At 54.8% G+C, this 21,279-nt stretch overlaps 2 protein-coding genes across 2 annotated transcripts; both read left to right on the top strand.

Annotated features, from left to right (window-relative positions):
• The first annotated feature begins 1,512 nt into the window (after positions 1–1,512).
• On the top strand, positions 1,513–3,648 carry SOWAHB (sosondowah ankyrin repeat domain family member B). Its single transcript, XM_042779266.1, has 3 exons — positions 1,513–1,998; positions 2,068–2,083; positions 2,270–3,648. The coding sequence occupies exons 1-3, from the start codon at positions 1,513–1,515 to the stop codon at positions 3,646–3,648; spliced, it is 1,881 nt and encodes a 626-aa protein (XP_042635200.1).
• Positions 3,649–14,970: 11,322 nt separating this feature from the next.
• Positions 14,971–17,921, top strand: LOC116996148 (16 kDa beta-galactoside-binding lectin). The gene is made up of 4 exons (XM_033059314.2): positions 14,971–15,437; positions 16,952–17,031; positions 17,141–17,312; positions 17,712–17,921. Exons 1-4 carry the CDS (start codon positions 15,429–15,431, stop codon positions 17,853–17,855), a joined length of 405 nt encoding a protein of 134 aa, XP_032915205.1. The 5' UTR covers positions 14,971–15,428; the 3' UTR covers positions 17,856–17,921.
• The last annotated feature ends 3,358 nt before the right edge of the window (positions 17,922–21,279 follow it).

The raw sequence follows: 21,279 nt of genomic DNA, 5'->3' as shown, positions 1-21,279 counted from the left end.
ATTTTGGCATGTGCCTACAAAGGGCATCAACCCTATCTCACAGCCAACGGGATACCACGGAAAGTCTCCCACTTAAGCCTCAGTTCATTAAGGCAACACTTCCCATAGCAGTGTTTGCCACTGCTGTTTATTTGGATTTTTTATCTTCACAATCTACCCTCCTTTCTTAATTGTGATCACAGTTACAACCACTATGCTTCTCCATTCATTTCCTCTCAGCTGCTTGTGCTGAGAGCACGCTGCTAACAAATGCTGTTGTGACTGCAATCCAGGGCTCCTCAGAAGAGGAGGGAGAAAAGTATTCATGCCTTGGAGAACAGCACCAAAGGAATGTGCAAAGTGCTAAAACACTAACATGAGCCTTACCCTCTCCCCAGCACTGCTGATGGGATGCAGCTTGTACACAGCATCCACGGCAATCTCTGCCCGTGGTTTGTGAGGGCTGCACACTCTTCTGGGTTTGCAGCAGGCTGGAGGATATTCCAGCTGCTTACATGACAGGCAGCTAAAAATATTTACGGATAGCCGGGAGCCCGCAGCAGAGATGGCATCTGAAGTGTCACTTAGGGCCTGATCCAGACCTCTTTAAATCCAGGGAGCCTACACTGAGCTCAGTCCCTCCATTCTCTGACTGCAAGACAGAAAATCCAGCACACCTTCCTCATTTTCTCCACACTATCCAGTCCCCAAGCTGCTTGGTTCTGGAACTGTCATTGCTCTGGTGTGCACAGGGCACACTGCCCCCGGGGCCACTGATCCTACCCATCCCTCTCAGCTGTTATGTACACACTTGTACAGAACAAAGTGAGATCCCCAGAGCACCACAAGGTTTTAGTTGTAGATGAGATGAGGTGAGATACGATTGGGCTGCAGACACTCCTGGTATTTGTGTGTGGTTGTCGTACGTGGGTACAATCCCACACACTTGTAGTAACAGCTACCCCAAACCACAGCACATCTGTGAAACTTACTGCCAGTGTTCCTAAGTCACAGGGCAGTTCAGGTTGGGAGGCACCTCTCGTGTTTAGATGTCTCTTGGAGCATTGAATGTCCCTGAGGAAGGAGACCTACCCTCTACAGAAAACCTGTTCCCATGGCTGACCACCCTCACTGTAAAACAGTTTTTCCTCACACACAAATGGAGTTTCCTGCATTTCAATCTGTGCCTACCATCTCCTGTCCCTTCACGGACACAACGACTGATAAGCAGCTCTTTGGTCTCACTGCCCGCCAGCAAAGGACCCTCGCACTTCTCAGCTCCTCCCATCCCCCTAGCCTGCTTCTCTCCTTCGATGTCACCTCTCCTCAGCGCTGTCACCCCAGCTCGCACCTCCACGGGCCGCCACCCCGGGCAAAGGCGACCGTGGGGTGGCGGCCGGGCCGCGGAGGAGGAGGAGGAGGAGGAGGCGGAGAGGCCCGGCGCGGCAGGAGGCGGGTTTCCCCGCCGCACCTGGGCGCAGCGCCGAGCACCGAGGCACAGCACCGAGCACCGACAGCCGGCCGGCCCGGAGCATGGCGCGGGAGCTGAGCCAGGAGGCTGTGCTGGACTTCCTCTGGGCGGCCGGGGGGCGAGCCCCCAACACGGCGCTGCTCCGCCACTTCCAGCGCTTCCTCCGCGACCCGGCGCTGACGGAGCAGCAGCGGCGGGAGCGCCGCGAGTACTTCAAGAGCCTCGTCAACTCCCTGGCCACCGTCCACCCCGCCGCCGCCCCCGGCGCCTCCAAGGACATCGTCCTCCGCCGCAGGTACCGCGACCTCCTCGATGAGGAGCTGCCGCCGCCGGAGGAGCAGCGGGAGCAGGAGGAGGAGGAAAAGAAGGAGCCGCAGCCGCCGCCGCCGCCCCGACGCGACCCCGACGGGCGGCTCGGCCCCCGCGGGGAGGCGGCGGAGCAGGGGCGGCCCGGCGGGGCGGGGGGCTGCTCTGCCCGGGGCCGCGGCGGGCTGTGCTGCGAGTGCCGCCGGGCGCGCCGCGCTGCCGCCGCCGCCGCTGCCGTGCCTGCGCAGGGCCCCGGGACCCCGGCCGCCCCCCGGCCGCCCCGCTGCCGCTCCCCGCCGCCCCCGCCGCAGCCGCCCCCGTACCGGACCCAGCCGCTGTCCGCGGGCCCCTGGGCGCTTCGCCCCGGCGGCACAGCGCACCCCCGGCCCCCGGGGCTGCCGTCGGGTCCCGGGGCGCTGTCCCCCGCTGTGCCGCCCCGGTCCCTGTCCCCGCCTGCCGCCGGCCTGCCCTCTGCCACAGCGTCCCGCTCCCGGACGCCACCGCTGCCACCGGGCCCGCACGTGCCGCCTCCCTACAGGTTTCCTCAGCCCCCCGAGATGCCGCCTCCCTACAGGCTGCCTCAGCCCCGATCTCCGCCGCAGCCCGCGGCCGGGATGCCCTTGCTGAAGGCGCCAAGACCCTCGGCAAGCCCGGGGGGGCGACCCCCCGGCGGACCCACCCAGTCCCCGCCGCTGCCGTCGGGCCCCAGGGCGCTGTCCGCCCGCGACCTGCCCCCATCCCGATCCTTGCCGGTGCTGTCCGCCCGGGAGGTGCTGCCCCTGTCCCGGTCCCTGCAGGCACTCCCTGCCAGCCCCTCCTCATCGCCACTGCTTTTATCGGGCCCCGAGGCGCTCGCTTCCACCAGGCTGCCCCCATCGCAGTCCAGGTCCCTGCAGCAGCTCCCCACCAGGCCATCCCCAGACTTGCCGAGGGGATCCAGGGGGCTGGCCCCCAAGGGACCAACCCAGCCTCAAGTCCTGCAACTGTACCCGTCTCAAAGCCTGACACTGCCGTCAGGTCCTGCGATCCTGCCCCAATCCCTGCCACAGTCCGCCACTCTCCCATCCGCACCCCGCTCCCTGCAGCCACCTCTCGCCAGGTCACCCCCGTGCCAGTCCCTGCAGCCAGCACAGGGCCCCGCAGTGCCCCAAGCCCCAGAGAGCCAGCCCCCAGCCCCGCTGCCCGTTTTCCGGAGCATCAGGTGCCAGCTCGCTCTGTCGGAGGCGCAGGGCCCGCTGCCCTCGCTGCACGATGAGTGCGGGCGGCAGCCCCGCTCCCTGCTCGCCAAGAGCTCCCCCAGGAACGCCGCAAGCCGGGGGCCCCTGGTGCCGCTGGGACAGCGGGAGCACGCCTGGCTGGTGGCAATGTCCGCGGGCTGCTGGGCTCAGGTGCGGGGGCTCTTTCTGGAAGAGCCCGAGCTGGCCCTGCAGAGGGACTTCATCTCGGGCTTCACGGTGCTTCACTGGCTGGCCAAGCACGGCGACGGGCCGGGCCTGCAGGAGCTGGCGGCGGCGGCGCGGCAGGCCGGGCTGGCGCTGGACGTGGACGCCCGCTCGGGCTGCGGGTACACGCCGCTGCACCTGGCCGCCATACACGGCCACCAGCTTGTCATCAAGGTGCTGGTGCTGCAGCTGGGCTGCCAGGTGCAGGTGCGGGACGGCAGCGGGCGCCGGCCCTGGGAGTACCTGGGCAGCTCCACCTCGGGGGAGATCTGGCAGCTCCTGGAGGCCCCCCGTGGCACGATCATGTTCCCCACGCAGCCCCTGGCCCGCAGCGTCTCCTCCGTCAGCAAGGTCTCGCCGTCCGCCGGCAGGGCAGCGCTGCCTGCCTGCCTCAGGGTGCCGCTCGGCCGTGGGGCAGCGTCCCACCCATCCGACAGCGACAGTGACTGAGCCACCTCCCTGCATCCCCGGCCAGCAGAGATGGGGCCTTGGTGGCCACCCCGCGAGAGGAAGCCACGCAGGCAGAACAAAAGCTGTGAAACAGACAGAACCTACTGAAGAATGTACTTGTAAATTATTCCAAGGAACTGTTGTCTGAGCCTTTCTGCCCTCCCTCCCATTTCTTACTTTTCTACTGGCAAAAGGATGCAGTAACTGCTGGAAGCAGGCAAGCCCTCTGCAGCCCACAGGGCCTGTACCAGCTGCTGGGTGCAGCCACCACCAGCATTAGTGGGACCGTGGCTCTGGGGTGAGGCTCAAGTCTGGCCCCAACCAGAGTAAAGCACTTGCTTTTGCTGACAGTGACAGATTGTTGTTGGTCCTGGGGTTTGCAAAACACTTGTTTACACCACCTGAATTCTGCGGAGTAGTAAAACTACATCCCTTTTTAATCCCAGCAGATTAAGGATGAGTCCCTCTTTTAAAAATGCAGCTGATCAAGATCCAGCCTTCCAGCCAGAGTCCTCAGAGAGCGACTGGCTGTGGCAGAGGGCGGCAGCGGGAGAGGCCCAGCAGGGAAGGGCGTTTCCCAGGCCACCTTGCCCACCAGCCCATGCTGAAAGGAATGCAGGGCAGCACCACAGCCCTGCTCCCCTGCCCAGCAGCATCCCTCTGCTCCCTCATTCCTGCACCTCCAGCCGCTTTCCTCTCACCACAGCATTAGGAAGTGGTGCCTGTGTTGTGGCTGCAGCCCTGTTCCCACGCCCGGGGATGGAAAGCATTGCAGCAGGATTCTGCACTGGGCAGAAAAGGAGCTGTGCTGTAGTACAGGTCCCAGCCTTGCACAGGGAAGGCAGGTTCATAACCTGAGCTGCATTTTCCCAGCCCCACATTCTGTTAGCTGTTTATGTAATGGGGACAGGTGGGACTGGGGGGGCAAGTGCATTCCAGAGATGACCAGTGGAGCAATTCCTCAGAGTTTACAAAAAACAGTCTTTAGGCATCTCACTGGATTGTGTGAGTCCTATAGTGCACTCTGCTCTCTGATTTAGCAGAAATGAGCTTCGAAAGTGTGAACAATTGGAACAAGTCAATGTTTCATCTAACCTGTCTGCCATAGATCCTCTATGGAGGCAGGGAGAGCTAAGATCCAGCGCTGCCAGGTGACCCCAGGTGCAGGAGCAGTGAAGCTGGGACTGCTGTCCCACCTCAGGGGGAGGCTTTGGGGCACACCAGGGCAGTAGGATTTGAAGCATGTGTGTGAATGGCTGCAGTTTCGGGGAGGAACAGGAACGAGGGCAGCAGAACCTGACCCTTGCATAACGCGCGTGCCAGGGAATGCCTCGAGTCCTTGCTCAAGCACTAATTGAGGTCTCCACTCTGCTCGGGGTTTATTTCAGGGAGGAACTCTTTCCTGCAGAAGGGAAGCTACTCTGCCTGCCTCTGGGGCCACAGAAGTTTGTGGCCTTTTCCCAGACTGTTCTTCTCCTCTTACAGGGGAAAGAGTTCAGTAAACCAAAGCAGTGTCCTGCCAATGATCATTCCTCCCGAGATGACAACATAAACTCATAAGAAATTCAACTGTGGCCTCTGAGCCACTGGCATGACAACATGGAGGGTCCTCCAGGACCACCCCCACACTCTGGCAGGAGGAATCCTGTGTATCCCCCTTCCTCTTCAATCCAGCTGGGCTTTATAGTCCAGGTCACACCAGCACACAAAGTGGCCGCTGCCCGGTGAAACAATGAAGCCTTTTCCACCGCATTTAGAGCCATTGTCATTACTCACATCATGCAGCAGGCTCCCTTGGGAAAGGGCTCCCTTGGGAAAGGGCTCCCTAAAGCCTTCCACAAACTTGGCTACCAGTTCCTAAAAGCAAGCCTGTTGACAGGGATGCCAGGGATGCCACCAGAGCCTTCCTGTACAGGGAGCTCCTCAGAAGGAATCCCAAATGAAAGAAGTTTGGGAGCTGACTAAAGCTGGGGTGGGAGAGCATATTTTTTTCTCCAAAGACAGCTTCCAAAAGAACAAGGTTCTCCCCTTTGTATCTCCCATGCTGCCCAGACAGTGGTACCTTGGGATTCTCATCTTACAGCTGTTCCCTGACCTTTCTCTGTGACGCAAACCTAAGTGGCACTTTTTTTTTTTTCCATGAACACTGTTTCAAACCTCTCCTGTCATCTTTTCCAGAGCCCTTTTCTCTCCCTAGCAGTGTTGGCAGACTGCTGGACTAAGTAAGCTGTGGCCTAATTTTGTGATCACTGTTTGCTTGCCTACTGAGGTGACACAGATAAGCTGGTTTGTCCAATTTTTAAATTACAGAGCAACTGTTAGGAAGCTCAAAACTTTCCATTCTGGATTCAGCGTGCATTCACTCTGGTTTATCACCTTAGTGGTACCAGGACTGCTTACATTGCTGACACTGCACAGCTCCCACACCACACAGTAACTTGGGGGAATAAGCAGTCTTAACTCCCAGAAAGCCTCATCCTCCCAAGTTTTCTGCTGGTGAAATAAGCAGTGGGCAGGATGAAACCAGAACGCCCAGCCCGTAATGGGAGGCAGGGCTCCCTCAGCCATGCCTGGAGGAATCACACTGCTGCCCTGGTGGATCACAGATCCAGTCAGGCAGGAGTAACCCACCACTGGATATACACACATGCAGCCTGAGCATCTCCGTGTCCATGTTCTCCTGATCTCCCTGCTACTTACTTGTCATTCTGCCCGGCCCCTTCCACACCTGGGCACGCTGCTGTTTCCTCATTGCAGCTGGACGTGGCTCCTTGCCTCACGCCCAGTCCAGGCATCTGACTTTGCACCGCCCTGAAACACAGGACACGCCATGGATTAACGCACGGCAGGACTCTGCCCTCTCCTCTCGCTGCACTGAAAACACACCTCCCACTCGGCAAGTCCGCCCCTCCTCTGTGCCACGCTTATCTCTGATCAGCTGCTCCGTACTCCAAAGCCCATTCCTGCAGAGGGGGAGGGTGTTTCCATGCCTTGGCCTTTGCCCAGCGCGGGCTGTCAAACCTGAGCCTAAGGAAGCTCTGGCAAAGGTAACCCCTCATCAGCCGCCCCTGCTCCCGGGCACACCCCTTCACACCCACTGATGCCCTGCCTGAAAGCAGGGAGCCCGGCACGGCACGGCACGGCACGGATTCACACCTCTGCACGGAGACTGAAGGCTGGAGCTTCTGTGCAATTAAAAGTGTTCCTGGGCAAAGCAGGTGAGCAAGAGCACAGAGCATCGCACACCGAAGCTAATGGACCCTTTATATCACAGCACAGAACTTGGAGAATTATTAAAAAAATAAAAATTGAAGAGTCCATAACGCAAAATACACTTTTTTTCCTACCGTGACAAATGTCATTTGAATTAAATAGTTTGTATACAACTCCACAGAGAGAAGAAAGTTCTGCACACTTTTAGCAAACAATGAAGCAATCCCAGTTGCTACCAAATCCAGTTAAAGCTAGAATTTCTCATGAGTACATTTACTACAAGTAGCAGCAGATTGTAAGTTAGCAGAGTGGGGTTTAGAATAAGAACCCTCCCCCCAATTAACAGTAATGCCTGAATTTCCCCAGTAAATGAGAACTGTTAGCCTTTCAGGGAAAAACAAATATTGTCTTTGGAAACTCAGCCACACTGGAAAGCACTAAAAGGAGAATTCTTCATTTAGTTAAATTAATACCCCTCATCCCCATCATGAGTCTATTTAAGCACAGAAAATGTGTTTTACCATTAATTAAAAGAAATGTGTTTGGGGATACCAAGAAAAGCTGGGTACAGAGGCACTATTGTGTTAAGTACCTAACTGAGCACACAGTGCAATACTTGTCTGTGAAGACACAGATGGGTGATCATGTGGAGGTTGGGTTTTTTTCCTTAGAGCTGTTAATTTGACCTGGTGGAGCAAACTATTTTTTGGATGGTTTAAATAAGCTCATGGCTCGTGGTATTTTAAACCTGGACTAGATTTCAGCAAAGGCACTTAAGCTCCCCATACATATCAGGACTTCCTCACCACACAGCCTGCCATAAAATAAAAGTCTGTGAAATAGATCTTCACACTGCTCTTAAGAATTTTTAGGTCTGATAGTACTGGAGGAAAGCACGAAACCGCTCCTGGTAGATGGGTCTGATAAAGATTTTGGGTGCTTTTGTTGCTCTGTGATAGTGTTTCATGGGCAGCCACGCTCTATGTGCTCAAAAGCCACAAGCTATTAAAATTAATTGTTTAGGAAGTCCCAGTTTCTGTTGTGCAGGAAACGCCCATCAAACCATTGGCAAGGTCCTCCACACAGGCATGTCCGACTGGCCTCAGTTTGCATTTCTAACACTGCCACGGCAAGCAGGGACCAAAATCCTTCAGGATGTGTCCCAGCAGCTTCCCCCTTGCTGCAGGGCCTCCATCAGGAGAGCTCTCCGTTTAAATATTTTCTTTTGGCCTTCCTGAGTCACAGCTCTAGAGTGAAGGAATGTTCTGATGAATTTGATACCAGAAGAGGTATTTTAGAGTCTTTAACGAAGTCCAGAACATTTCAGTGGTGCTGGGAATCAGAAGAATTTGAATTGGTGCGTGCCACAGACCTGGAGTGCCACAGCAATTCCACAGGAACAAATAGCTTTGCAGAGCCAAGCACAGGGCAGCTGTTAGGGCAGGCTGTCCAAAGTCCACGTGGGAGGTGTGTGCCCCTGGTAAACAGCAGGGAATGTGTAAGGGACATGGGAAGGTCTGGAGTCCCACTTTGAGACAGGACAAGAAGTGCTTCCCAGGCCCTAAAGGGGAGTGCTGTTGGTACAGGGATGCAGAGCTGTGCTCCCTCCGTCCCATCCACAAACACTGCACCCTCCTTATCTCCCCAGAGCTTCTCACACTGCCTGGTGACAGTATCTAAAGTGACCCTAGAACAAACCAGGGAGCTGATAAGGATGAGGGCAGGGCTTGCCCTCAGAGCCAGGCTGCTGGCAAGCCTGCTGGTGGCCAGGGAAGACAGTGGGGAGCAGCAGTCCCTCCCCTGCACCATGCTGGCCCCACTCCTACAGCTCTCCTCACCCAAGGGAAAGCCTGCCTTCATCCCTGCCTGATGCCTTCATCCCTGCCTGATGCCTTCATCCTTGCCTGATGCCCTCACATCCCTGCCTGATCCCTTCACATCCCTGCCTGATGCCCTCACATCCCTGCCTGATGCCCTCACATCTCTGCTTGATGCCCTCACATCCCTGCCTGATGCCCTCACATCCCTGCCTGATGCCTTCACATCCCTGCCTGATGCCCTCACATCCCTGCCTGGCCATGCCCTGGCTCTGCCCACGTACCCAGGCTGGGGAACCAAGGTGCTGTGACCCTGGCTTCACTCCCAGAGCTGCACTGCCTCCTGTGTCTGAGCCTGCCTGGGTTCCTCACCAGCACCTTGTGCCAAGTGGCTCCAAGTCACCCTGAAGGCAGGAAGACCTCTGCTGGGCACCTGCTGAATATTACTGAAGAGTGTGAAATGCAAACACCGGAAGGGATTAACTCTTACATAAGAAAACATGTAGAACAGTCCAATGCATTAGGAAATAATCTTGCTCTTTTCCTTCCTTGTGCTAAAATACTTCACCTGAGTTTCCTGCTCTGCTTGAGCCATATCATCCGTGGCAAAGAATGTAAAGGCTGGCTTTTGTTTTAACATATTTTCTGCTGCTAAAACTTATATGGGTTCTCCATCTGAGTCCTGATCACTGCAGTCCACAGGCAAAGGCAAGGAATGTACCAGGGCAGGAGACACAGAAATGAGCCATTGCATGGCACCAGACAGGGCTGTACATCTCACTGAGTGGATGTGGTGTGAGTGTTGTAGAAGGAAAAAGAAGGAAGGAAATGCTCTTGCCAAGGCAGGGAGGCTTCCAGGCAAGTGGCTTTAATAAACACCATCTCCAGGAGGTCACTGAGCCTGCCAGGCTCGCCTGCAGGTTAAGATGCACACATGGGCACAGTCAAGGGAAATTGCACATTTTTCTTTGCATAAACACTGGAACTGGTTTAGTCATACGCTGAGTGGCTCAGGGGGAATGCAGATGCTTGAGCTCAGGAGTTATTTGCATGTGATTTGGATTCTTTGTCTCTTTCCTTGACAGGTACTGAGGAGATGATTTCAGCAAAGATCTTGCCACCCTGCCCTCTCCATGGTTTCTCGCTGCTGCCTCACAAGAAGCCCAGGATTGCTGTTCCTCACAGTGGCTGCCTGCAGATTTAATGGGAGTGACTTTTTAGCTGGTGGAGAGGAGCAGCAGTGGGCCACGGATCTGTATGTCCATGGAGAAGTCCAGCCCCTGCCTGTGGCCCAAGGGGAGGGCGGGTGCAGCGGTGCTCGCTGGATTTTGGAACTTTCAGGCTTAGGCAGGCATGCCATGCTCCTTGGCTGTCCTGGGCTGAGCTGTCCCCGGGTGCTGTGCCAGGCTGCTCACTCCCTGGGGCTGGGCACACTCTGGGCACCCTCTCACTCGCCATGGGAGGGCAGAGTCGCAGTGCAGCTGCCACCTCTGCTGCCTGCTGATTAGGGGACACTCTCGGGTCTGTGCTCTCCCGTGGCACTGAGGCATGGCTGGCCCTCTGCCACCACTCACACTGTCCCAATCATTGCTGTCAGGGTGCTCGGGGCCCTGAACCCTGCCTCGTTTCACCACGCTGCGGCCAGAATCCTCTCGTGAATGCAGCCAGGATCACCACAACCTATCAGTGAGATGCCCCCCTGTGAAATGGCTCTCATGAATAATGGCAGACAATCAAATGACCTGCCTGCACTTGGTATTTTGTATAAAAGCACTCCAGTCAAACCTGAGTGTCTTTGTTTATTGCACCTCAACATCCAGAGAAGTCCAGAGCTGCTCTGTGAACTAAGGAAGTCATCCTGACTCATGAATCATTTCAGGTAAGCCCTGAATCTGGCTGACAAATCCCTGGGGGAGAAGGTGGCAGGAAGGGGAAGGAACTTCACCCCACCTATCATCATTTCAGTGTCTGGTGCCTCAGAATGAACAGTGTTAATATCCCTTCAAAGATTGTGACATTTTTAATCAGCGTGTTCTTTCCAAGGCATGCTCCAAATATTTGCCGACCATTTTCTCTTGCCTAAAATTGAATTCAAGAAACTTGAGCCAGCCTAAATACAATCCCTTCTCACTGTGGGTGGCTCAAAAGAGCCCAATTCTGGCACACACATGTTCTTGTGGGAAAGAACTCCAGATGGCTTGAGTTTCTAAGCCACCCTGGCATGCTGTATGTGCTATGTCAGGCTGGAAGAGAGCTCTGCTAAGCCACTCTAACCTAAGGTTGCTGAAATGCTTTTGTGGACACTGTCCCACCCTGCCCAAAGTCACTGTGAGGGGTTTTCCTCCATCAACTAGAGCAAAGCCCCAAAACAAGAAACTGCTTCACAGTCTTTCAGTCCAAGGGGGGGAAACCTCTGCCTTGCAGGTTTTGCAGAATGAGAGCGACACAAAGAAAATCAAGCCTTACAATCCTAAGGAGATAATATAAAATTACCTGTGTCCTGAATGTGTCTACTGTGAGAACACAGATCCTGTGGCCTGGAATGGAGCAAATCTTTCAGAAGAGCATCCCACGTTACTGGGCAAAACCCCAGGAGCTTTAACAGTACAGGAGGCACAATGTAGTAAAAGCTGATTTATGAAGAGGAAACAGAACAAAGGCTAGAACCCCAGCTTGGGGCAGCCACTGCTGCAGAAGTTTGCAGTGTGGTCACAGATGTCAAGCAAACAGCTTGCTGCTAAGAAAAACAAGCACTTGGAGCTGCCTGAGGTGACAGACCTCAAGGAAACTCGAAGGGTCAGTAACCCATGGGCTCTGCTAGGAGCTCCCACTGCAACAGCTGCCTGACTGAGATCTCTGGTGACCTGCAGAGGGGAGGCAAAGATGGACCTGGATTCTTCACTACACATCCAGTGAGGAACAAATGTAATCTGCTCCTTTCAGAGGAGGCAGGAAGTTCTGAGGTGAGGTGTTTGCTGCCTGGAAACTTGAAAGGTAAAGGAGGGATGTGCCAAAGTGAAGTGAGCCCAACAAAACAAAGGCCCAGTTCTCCTGGGCAGTTAACAATTTGCTCTAGTTAAATATAATCCACTGAGAGATGACACAACCGCACGGATTATCAGCTTGGGTCAGTGCTAATGAGGAAATAAAATGAGGAGACATACTTTAAATTCCAGTGACACATCCAGCAAACTCCTTTCATCACTGTGACAGTGCAAGAAGTTCTTTATAATTAACTTATAATTAACCTGGAATAGAGGTACTTCCCTTTTAATGTAGGGAAAGCTGAAATCAGGAAGCCTCAGGGATAAAAAGGCTGGAGTGACATGTGGCCATGCAACCCCAGCTGGTATCCAGTGCAGAGTGGATCGTCATGGCACAAATTCCCTGTGAGGCAGTGCTTTGGGATCCTGCACCTTCATGGCACAAATTCCCTGGGAGGCAGTGCTTTGGGATCCTGCAGCTTCATGGCACAAATTCCCTGGGAGGCAGTGCTTTGGGATCCTGCACCTCCATGGCACAAATTCCCTGGGAGGCAGTGCTTTAGGATCCTGAGTGCCAGCAGGCTCTGGGAGCACCTCTCAGCTCCTGCTACACTGCACTGTGGCTCCTTGAGTCACTCTGCCCTTCAAGAGCACTTCTTCCTGGGAGTCTGGCTCCATTCCTCTGTGATATCCAGCCAAGCCCTAGAGTTTTTCCCAAGGACAGTACGGGGCTGGGAGATACCACGGTGGTGAGAGCATTGTTTTAGTCAGCTCTGCAGAAGGGTCCAGGGAAACTGAGTGCAACTAAACGCTTCAGGGGGTCATGACTACTCCAGCAAAAAGGAAGAAACTTCTCAGATGAGACAAACTAAAGTGCTGTGGTAGCAACAGAGAGAACCAGACACTTCAACAGTTCGACTGCTTAAGTTCAAGTGCCCAGGAAACAGCCTGGGAGTGTATACAGAAATGCAATGTATCTATCTGTTATGCTGTAACAGAATAATATTTAGGTTGTAAGAGGCTATTGCTGAGAACAGAACCCCACTCAGACAGTATTGACACAAATATTCCCTAAAGCCGGCGTGAGAAAAAGACGCAGATTTGCCTGATGAACTGAGAACGAACTTAGAGATACAAGAACAAATGCTCCCCACAGAAAGCGAAAAAACAAACCCTGACTTAGAGCAAACTGTAAGCTTTGTAAGGAGTTTCTCTTGTCATTATTTTACCAGCAGATTCCCTGGATTGGAGCAGTTCTCCCTGCTTGGTCAGTGTCAGTGATGGAGGGGTGGCTGAAGCAGCGGTGCCCTCCCAGGGCGGTGCATGCACTGCACGGCTGTGCTGGCCCCGGGGCTGGATGCCTTCTCCAAAGGAGGAGAAAGCTTCTGTTCTCTCTTCCTGCAACAAGTGGGGCTCTTTCTCAGCTGCAGCCGTGAGTGACTCGGGATGTGTGGCACCGACAACCAGCAGTGTGAGCACCACAGAGCAGGCGCTGGTCCCCACACCCCGGTCACACCCTGGTCCCCGAGGTAGCCAGCAGCAGGGTGTGTCCCCAGACCTTCCCCAACCAGGGAAAGCCATTTCTAAGGACAGCAGTGATTAGCCAGGAATATGACTTGGCCAAAGGCTGGGGTGTGTATTTTCTCACCGGAGATTAAAAAGAGTGACACTCAGCATGCTGCACCCTTCGCTTCTGAAGCAAATCTGGGACGTTTCTAGGGAGTTACAAGAAAATCAGAGCGGCCAGTTGTGTGCCTTCAGCCTGTCAAACCAAGAGATGAAGGAAGACTTTGGGCTGGAGACCTGGTGCTGGGCAGGACCCTGTACCCACGGGCAGGCCTGCAAGGCCAAGCAGTGGGAGACTGTGGTGATTTCACAGCGCTCATGACAAGGAGTGCTTCAAATCCAAAGACCAAAGGCTGTGCTGCCAAACCAATCAGTGCAGAGCGCTCAAGGACAACAAACAGTGAGGTCTCCCTGTGTTATTAGAAAGGTAATTCACTGTCTGAAGGACAGAGGAGCAAACTTCAGGCAGAAGAGCAGCTCACACGAAATGTGTGTATCAGGAATCAGAGGGCCCAGCACTGAAAGGAGGACAGAAGTCCCCAGGGATTTCACAGAGCTGAAAGGAAAACAAATACACAAACCCAGCCGACCAAAGAGAATTTGCTCAACCCCTCACGTGTGCCAGGGAACAACTGCCCAGTAACTCGGGCGCCTAAAGCCTGTCCCTAACACGTGATCCCACCGAAAAGGGGGCTAACTTAAGGTGGAATTAGGTGAGATTTCTCCAAACTCTCCGTGGAGGGGGCCTGCTCTCAGTGGCATTTGCTACCTGCATGAACTCTGCTCCCACAGGTAACTCCTGACTTCTGCATGGCTCATGTATGTGCAGGGAGTTAGCTGGAGGTGATGTGTGGGATTTCCCCTACAGCACTTTCAGTCAGCATTTTGTCCTCTTTTATGCACCCCAGTCACAGGGCTGCAATCTGAGCTTGTGACTTTTTCATTCCAACAAGATCAGCTTGGCCGAAACACCACGGGAACGTTCTGAAATGGGTGTGGGGGATATCTGGGGCAGAGGATGGGGTCAGGAGTCAGGATGCTGCTCCTGTGACAGCTCCAATGAAGTTCCAGCAGGGCAGTGTTCCCCACCAGCAGCCAGCCAGCAATTCCTGCACGGTGTTGTGAGATGCCCGGGCAGGTCACGGCTCAGCAAGTAGCACACTGTGCTCATACAGCGGCTCTCCCTGTGGGTTTACAGGCCGGATGGGGAAGCTGAGTGTCCTTAGGGTCACCTCAGGCCTCCGGGAAACTGAGGCCCAGAGCCCACACAAAGGTACAAGGGGATGCAGGGACACGGCCCCGCTGCAGCCGCTCCCCCTGCAGCTCCCTGCCCTGCCCAGAGCCTCGGGGCAGTCACGCTCGGTGCTTCCCGGGGGCACAGGAACCGGGCATGGCAGGAGCTGGGCACCGGCTGGGATAGCAGGCTCCTCTCCCGCACTGCCGGCTGCACACAGCCCGGCCCGGCCTCCTCCTCCTCCCCCAACAAAGCATTTCTCTTTTCCCTCCGGAGCCTTGTGCAACTGGAATGGAACCAGCGAGACCGTGGTACTTTTCAAAAGCCGCAGCCTGAATTCTCACATCTACTCAGAGCTCCACACCGCCAACCTTAACCTTTTAGGCACTGCCGAAATGCTGACACGGGCTGTACCAAACCCTCGGCTGCCATTTCATTTTTCATTTCATTTAACTGCAAGCAGCCAGGCTCTGTACACAGGACTCCCACCAGTCCAGACTCCTCACTGGGCTGGGAGAGCACATCCACCCCTACGCACAGAGGAGCCACTTCGCAGCAGGAACACGAGGACTCCCAACCCTGATTTCAGACACAGATCGCCGAACAAAAAGCAGCCGCCTCGCTCCTAGCACAGAGCAGCACTCCGGTTCCTGGGATCGGAGCCAAGAGACGCCGCATAGCAGCTAGGAGAGCTTACAGTAATGATTTCTAGGCTCACGCAGAAGCAAACAATCACCAGTTCCTGAAATCACACACAAACCGCCGGCTAAGAACAGTGTCAATAGGTGTCTGGCTGCCGCCCGTGAATGGCTCCAGCAGCTGCGATTGATCAATCCATCCCCTTCTTCACCTCCTCCAATCATGTGATAGCCGAGCGAGTAAAGCTGCCGGAGCCGGGCGCTGCGTCACTCCCGCTCGGAGAAGGGGCTCGGGGCTGCTCTGCCTGCGGGGGCCGGTGTCTGCAGCATGGAGAAAGTGAGTGCCGCCTGCGAGCCGCGGTGATGTTAGCCCAGCAGCGCTGCGACTGGGCTGGGCTGCCTGTGGGTTTTGGGAGCGGTGCCAGAGGTAGGAGAAGAGGATTAGCTGAGAGGAAATGCAAGGTTGATACATGGCTGTGGGAGGAAATAGTTAGGAATGACCAGCCGTGCTTCTTCTCTAGTATGTTATCTAAGTGGGGAGGCTGAGGAATGTTTATATTCTCAAGTACTCTAAAGGTTTGGGTCCATTTGCAACTCTACAGTTTCCAGACTCTTTTTACTTTTTTTCCCTTAATCTGTGTACTTTTTATTCTGGAAAAATGCCTTTTGGGTTCAGGAGTGGGTTAACTCCTAATGCAACAGGAGAGGAGAGCAGGCTGGCAGTGTATCCTAACCCACCCCTTTCCTCGAAAGACCCCCCCGGGCACAGCGGCTGCATTCCAGAGCCAGGAGGCAGAGTTAGTGCCGTGGGGATGAGCAGCTGAGTGACTCGAGGAACCCTGACCTCAGCAGGCTGTGTGTGGGCAGAGCAGGGAGCAGGCAGGAGGGCGAGGACAGCGTCGGGGGGCTGGTTTGGAATTTGCCTCCCTACCTGACCAGCACACAGGTAAGCAGCTCAGTACACTGAATCACCTCCACACTGGGCTGGTGTGGCCAGGTTTTGGTAACAGAGGGGGTTATCGGGGTGGCTGCTGTGAGAGGCTGTCAGAACCTCCCCCGTGTGGGGCAGAGCCAAGGCCAGCAGGCTCCAGGATGGACACAGTGCTGGCCAAGGCCGAGCCATCAGCGAGGGCAGGAGTGTCTCTGATCACAGCCTGCAGCCTGTGCTGAAGGCCATGGCCAGGCAGCTGTTCCTCTGCAGCCCACACATGTCCACAGGCAGGCACAAAGCAGCCCAGGGAGGATTCTCTGCAGGGTGGGGGGATGCCCAAAGAAGGCTAGGGACCCGTGTTGGAGCAGCTGGTGAAGAGCTGTAGCTCACATGGAGGACTTTGGGAGAGACCCACACAGAGCAGGGGAAAACTCCTGGAGCAGTGGCAGAGACATCCTGTGATGAGCTGACTGTGAACCCTTCCCTGTGCCACTGAAGGGAAGAGGTAGAGCCCGGGAAGGAGTGGGGGGAAGGCATTTATAAGGCCTATTTCACTTCTCATTATCCTGCTCTGATTTTACTTAGTAAAAAATTTAATTAGTTTTGCCAAGTTGACTTTGTTTTGCCTGGGACAGTAATCAGTGAGAGACCTCTCCCTGTCTTTGATTCAACTTGAGCCCTTTGTTATATTTTCTCTCCCCAATCAGTTGTGACAGTGGCATCCAGCCAGGGCCAACCCACCACTGCTCCCTGTTACCTGATGCTGCTTAGGGGAGAAGGAGATGCCTGTGGGACGGGCAGGTGGCCTGACTCAACCCTTCCTCTAGCACAAACCTCATGTTTGGGTCTGCCAGAGCTGCCTTGTGCCCTTTGGAAGCCTTGCCTTGGGATAGACTAACTCCTGTGGTTTGGCCCTGCAGGGACTGGTTGTTACTCAGCTGGATGTGGTGCCTGGTGAGTGCATCAAGGTCAAAGGGAAGATTGAGTCTGATGCCAAAGGGTGAGTGAGCTGGCAAATGGGTTTTTGGGGTGCTGGGCAAAGGCAGAGCTCCTGCTGTGTTCAGCCTGTCAGCACTGGCACCCCCTGTGCACCGGCTCTGTTTCCCCAGGTTTGCTGTGAACGTTGGCAAGGACAGCAGCACCCTCATGCTGCACTTCAACCCTCGCTTTGACTGCCACGGGGATGTCAACACCATCGTGTGCAACTCCAAGGAGGACGGCTCCTGGGGGGAGGAGGACAGGAAGGCTGACTTTCCCTTCCAGCAGGGTGACAAGATTGAGGTGAGGTTCCCAGCACTGAGGGGTCCAGGGCACAGCTTTTTAATGCTGCCCTGTGCCTCTGCGCTGCAGAAGGAGCAAGCATGGAAAGGGGAGTGAGCCACAGGGAAGGAGGCTGGCAGCTAAAGCCAAGGAGTGTCTGGAGCTGCGCTGCCCAAGGCAATGCCCAGCAGCTCACACTGCTGAGTGCCCCACTCTGGGCTCCTGTTGGAGCAGTGACAGCACTGAGATGGGACTCAGCCTGGCTCTGGCTCATCCCACAGCCACAGAAGCTTTCTCCCTTCTGTGCCTCTGTCCTCTTGCCTGTCCTGCACCCACTGGAGGGAGTGGGGAGGGAGCAAAGCCTGGGAGCTGTGATGTGTCAGCCTTCATCCCTTCCTTCCTTCCCTTGGCTCTCTACAGATGTGCATCTCCTTCGATGAAACCGAGGCAACGGTGAAGCTGCCCGAGGCAGAGTTCAAGTTCCCAAATCGGCTGGGCATGGAGAAAATTGAATACCTGGCGGTGGAGGGGGACTTCAAAGTCAAAGCCATTAAGTTCAGCTAACAGCTCTAGCCTGGTTTGTTTTGTGTTCTGCCCCATGTAGTGAAATAAACCAAAACTTGCAATGGCTGCTTCCTCTGCTCTTTCCTGCTCTAATCTGCTTGCTCCTGTGTGTGCTACGGGGCTGGGCAAGGAGGGCATGTGCACCCAGCCATTTTCCTCCTTACACTGCAGCTGGTACTGAGCTAGGCACGAGCCTGGCAAAGCCTGACTGACTGTGAGTGAAGCTGCCTCAGCAGTAGTTGCTCCACTGACCCTGCCTGGTATGTGTGACAAACCCATGGCAGTCTGTGGGTCAGTGTCTGGAATGCTTCCCTGCTAAAGGGACCCAACAGGGTTACCAGGGGCATTTAATCCTGAGTGCACCCAGCACAACTAACTGCAGTTAGGCAGGTGAGGAAGTAAAAATGCTTCCTGAAGAGTCTCTTGTGCTTACAACCTCTGTGCTCATGCAATGCCTTGGCGTGTGTCTGCTGCTGCTCTTTCCCCACAGTGTGCTGGTCATGCTGACCCAACACAAGGCTGGAGCTGGCACTGCTGTGGCACTGCAGGACTGATGGAAAGTAAGGAAGTCCTGTGTGCAGCTGGGAGCCTGGACAGGTTTGCTGTGTGACTGTGCTGCCCAGTGTTGCTCAGTAACAGGCTGTGCAGGTGAGGCCTTTGGGCGCTGGAATGTGATCCCTGTTGGCTAATCTAGGCACAGCTGCTGCTTCAACAGCTGAGCAGCCAGGCCAGCTGCTTGGGCAGGGCAGTACCCCTCTGTGGAGTATTTCTGTGGGGAGGCTGAGGGGCTGCCTTCCTCTCAGCAGCACTGCTCAGAGCAGGGGCATGGATAACAGAGGGATTAACTCCTGTCCTGCAGCTACCCCATCACTCATGGGATGGGAAGATAAGTGTTCAGAGGTTTGGGTTTGTTTATTAGGGAAAGCTAAAGCAAAGTCTCGCTGGTGCTTGGCCTTATCAGGTGAGACCTGGGATTTTTGTGTTTTGCAGGGTATGTGGGGTGGGGAGGTGGGGAAGAGAGAACAATTATCTTGTTTCTCCCTCTGTCACATAACCTGACTGAAGGTAAATTCAAGCAGATGTGTGGCACTGAACAAGGCCCTGATGTAGCTTGCAGAAGAGCTCACAGCCCTGTGTGTGTCTCTGTTTCAGGCTGCCCTGGTCAGGTGAGGTCTCTGTGTCTCAGAACTGTCAAGAATAAAGCTAATCCCATTTTTTCCCTTAAGCTGGCAGTCCTGACTGCCAGGCAGGCTTGCCACAAGTGTTCCTAACTGTGGCACAAACAGTGCCTTCCTGGGGGCCACCCCCTCCTGCCCTTCCCACAAGAATTAATTGGCTTTATCCTGCTTTTTAGTGCTGGCAGTTACTACTCAGGAGACCATAAAACAGGAGAAAGGGCAGGAAGGAAGCATCCCCTTGCCAGCATTTCCTGCTGCTTGAACCTTTTCTCCCATGTCCAGGAGCTATAAATAAGCCTGTTCTTCTTAGTGTCACAATTAAATACAGAGTGCCCTGGCTGGCTCCTGGAGTGGTGACAAGGCTTTGTCCCTTGCTAGAGCCATTGGGAAAGCCAGAACTCCAAGGCCTGCTGCAGAGGAGAGGGTCACAGTGAATGGGAAAGTGATGCTTGTCCCTGCCAAGTGTGCTTTCCTGAACCACACAGGGAACTCATGTCAAGGTTTCTGGGAGAACCCTGAGCCCTGCTTGCTGTGGGGAGGAGCAGAAAGCACCACAACATGGCCAAAGGCTGCAGTTTATCTTTCTTTTTTGAATTTAAATCCTGCACAGTGTGCAGTTATAATTTTATTTCTTTATGGCCAGGGAAAATGGGATCTCAACCCCCCTACAAAACAGCTGTGAGGCTGTGGTATTACATGGACACTTAGCTGGTTGTGAGAAGAACTTTTTTCAGTGGAGCAGGCTGCCCAGGGAAGTGGTGGAGTCACCATGCCCGCAGGTACTTGGAGAAGGTGGAGATGTGGCACTTGGGGGCACAGTGGTGGATTTAGTGGTGATAGGTTCTAAGGGTCATTTCTAACCTAAATGATTTTATCAGCACAGATTAAGTGGTAGGTGCTTTCACCTCACACCTTGAAAGATGAGAACAAATAACCAATTGTAAAAAAAAAATTGGCATCAATAGATTAGACAGGTATTAAAATCTCATGCACAGCTTAAAAGAGCAGTGAGGGCTAAGACAGACCAGCAGCTTTGTCTTCTCAGAAAATAACCTCTCCCTGAGCAGTTCACATTAACTTCACCCGACAGAAATAGGCCATCCAAGGGTGGTTACACGAGCCTGCGTTCGGCACTGATTTGTCACAGCCTCAAAAGACAGTCAGAGGACACTGAGCACCCAGGAGCTGGGTGCGGGGGAAGCTGAGGGGCAGCCTAGGCGAGGCACAAGCTCCAGCAGGGCTGCTCCCCATGCAATTCACAAGTGAAACGTTGCCTGACAATTTCTGCCGAACAATACACACAGGAAATGAACCAAGAGCCCGTGTACAAAACGAGGAGGCCAGCACCAGCCAGCTCTGTGTGGAGCTGACCACGCTCCTCCCTCAGCGCCAGCGCCAGCTCCAACACGGACAAACCAAAGGGCGCCTCACCGCTCACTTCACAAAGCCAGCCCCAAACCCTGCCAGCTGCTAACTGCTCTGGGGCAGCACAAAGGAGACCATAAGCACACCACTCCCTTTCCCAGGAAATGGGGATATCCTGGGGTGGGATATCCTTGGGGTCAGACCCCCATGCTGTGGGCCCACCCCACAGACCAGCACGCTCCCTCCTTTCAGAATCAAACACCTGATGCTCCTGCTTTCCAAAAAACAGAGATCTTCTCCCCCTGAAACCTCCAACCTAACTGCATGCTGCCAACCTGCGCCATGAAGACAAAAAAACCGCATAAACGATACAGCTTTACTTTACTTTACTGACCTTTTCTCAGCAGGCTTCAGGCCGAGCCGTGCCCCCTCCGGCAGCGCCTCACGTTCTGTGCCGGGCGGCGGCCCCAGCCCGGCTGTCCCTCGTTAGCCCCGATTGCCACACAGGTGTTGGCCATCGGAACACGGCAGGAGGGCGGGCACGGAGCCCTGCGGCCCTTTTTAGCCCTTTTCGATGCTTTTCGGAGGTTTTGCGGTGAGGGCTGGGCTGTCAGAGCCCCTCACCCACAGGGCTGCCCTCAGCTGCTCCCTGAGATGGCGGCGGGGCCCTTCGTGAGGTGAAATGGTTCCCGCAGGAAATTGGGCGGGAAGAGCCCCGAGAAACTTGTGCTGAGGGGACCCCCTTGCTCTCCCAAAACCTCCTGTCACGGCTTCTCATACTCCAGTTTCATCCTTTCTAAGCCGTTTTGGTTTTTTTGGTGGTGGTGGTTTTGTTTGTTTGGGGATTTTTTTGTTAGATTTTTTGGGTGGTTTTAAAAATT

The sequence above is a fragment of the Catharus ustulatus genome, chromosome 5 (genome assembly GCF_009819885.2).
Source record: "Catharus ustulatus isolate bCatUst1 chromosome 5, bCatUst1.pri.v2, whole genome shotgun sequence".
NCBI lineage: Eukaryota > Metazoa > Chordata > Aves > Passeriformes > Turdidae > Catharus > Catharus ustulatus.
Note: the sequence above shows the minus strand (reverse complement) of the source record. Positions and strands in the feature narration are given on the sequence as shown.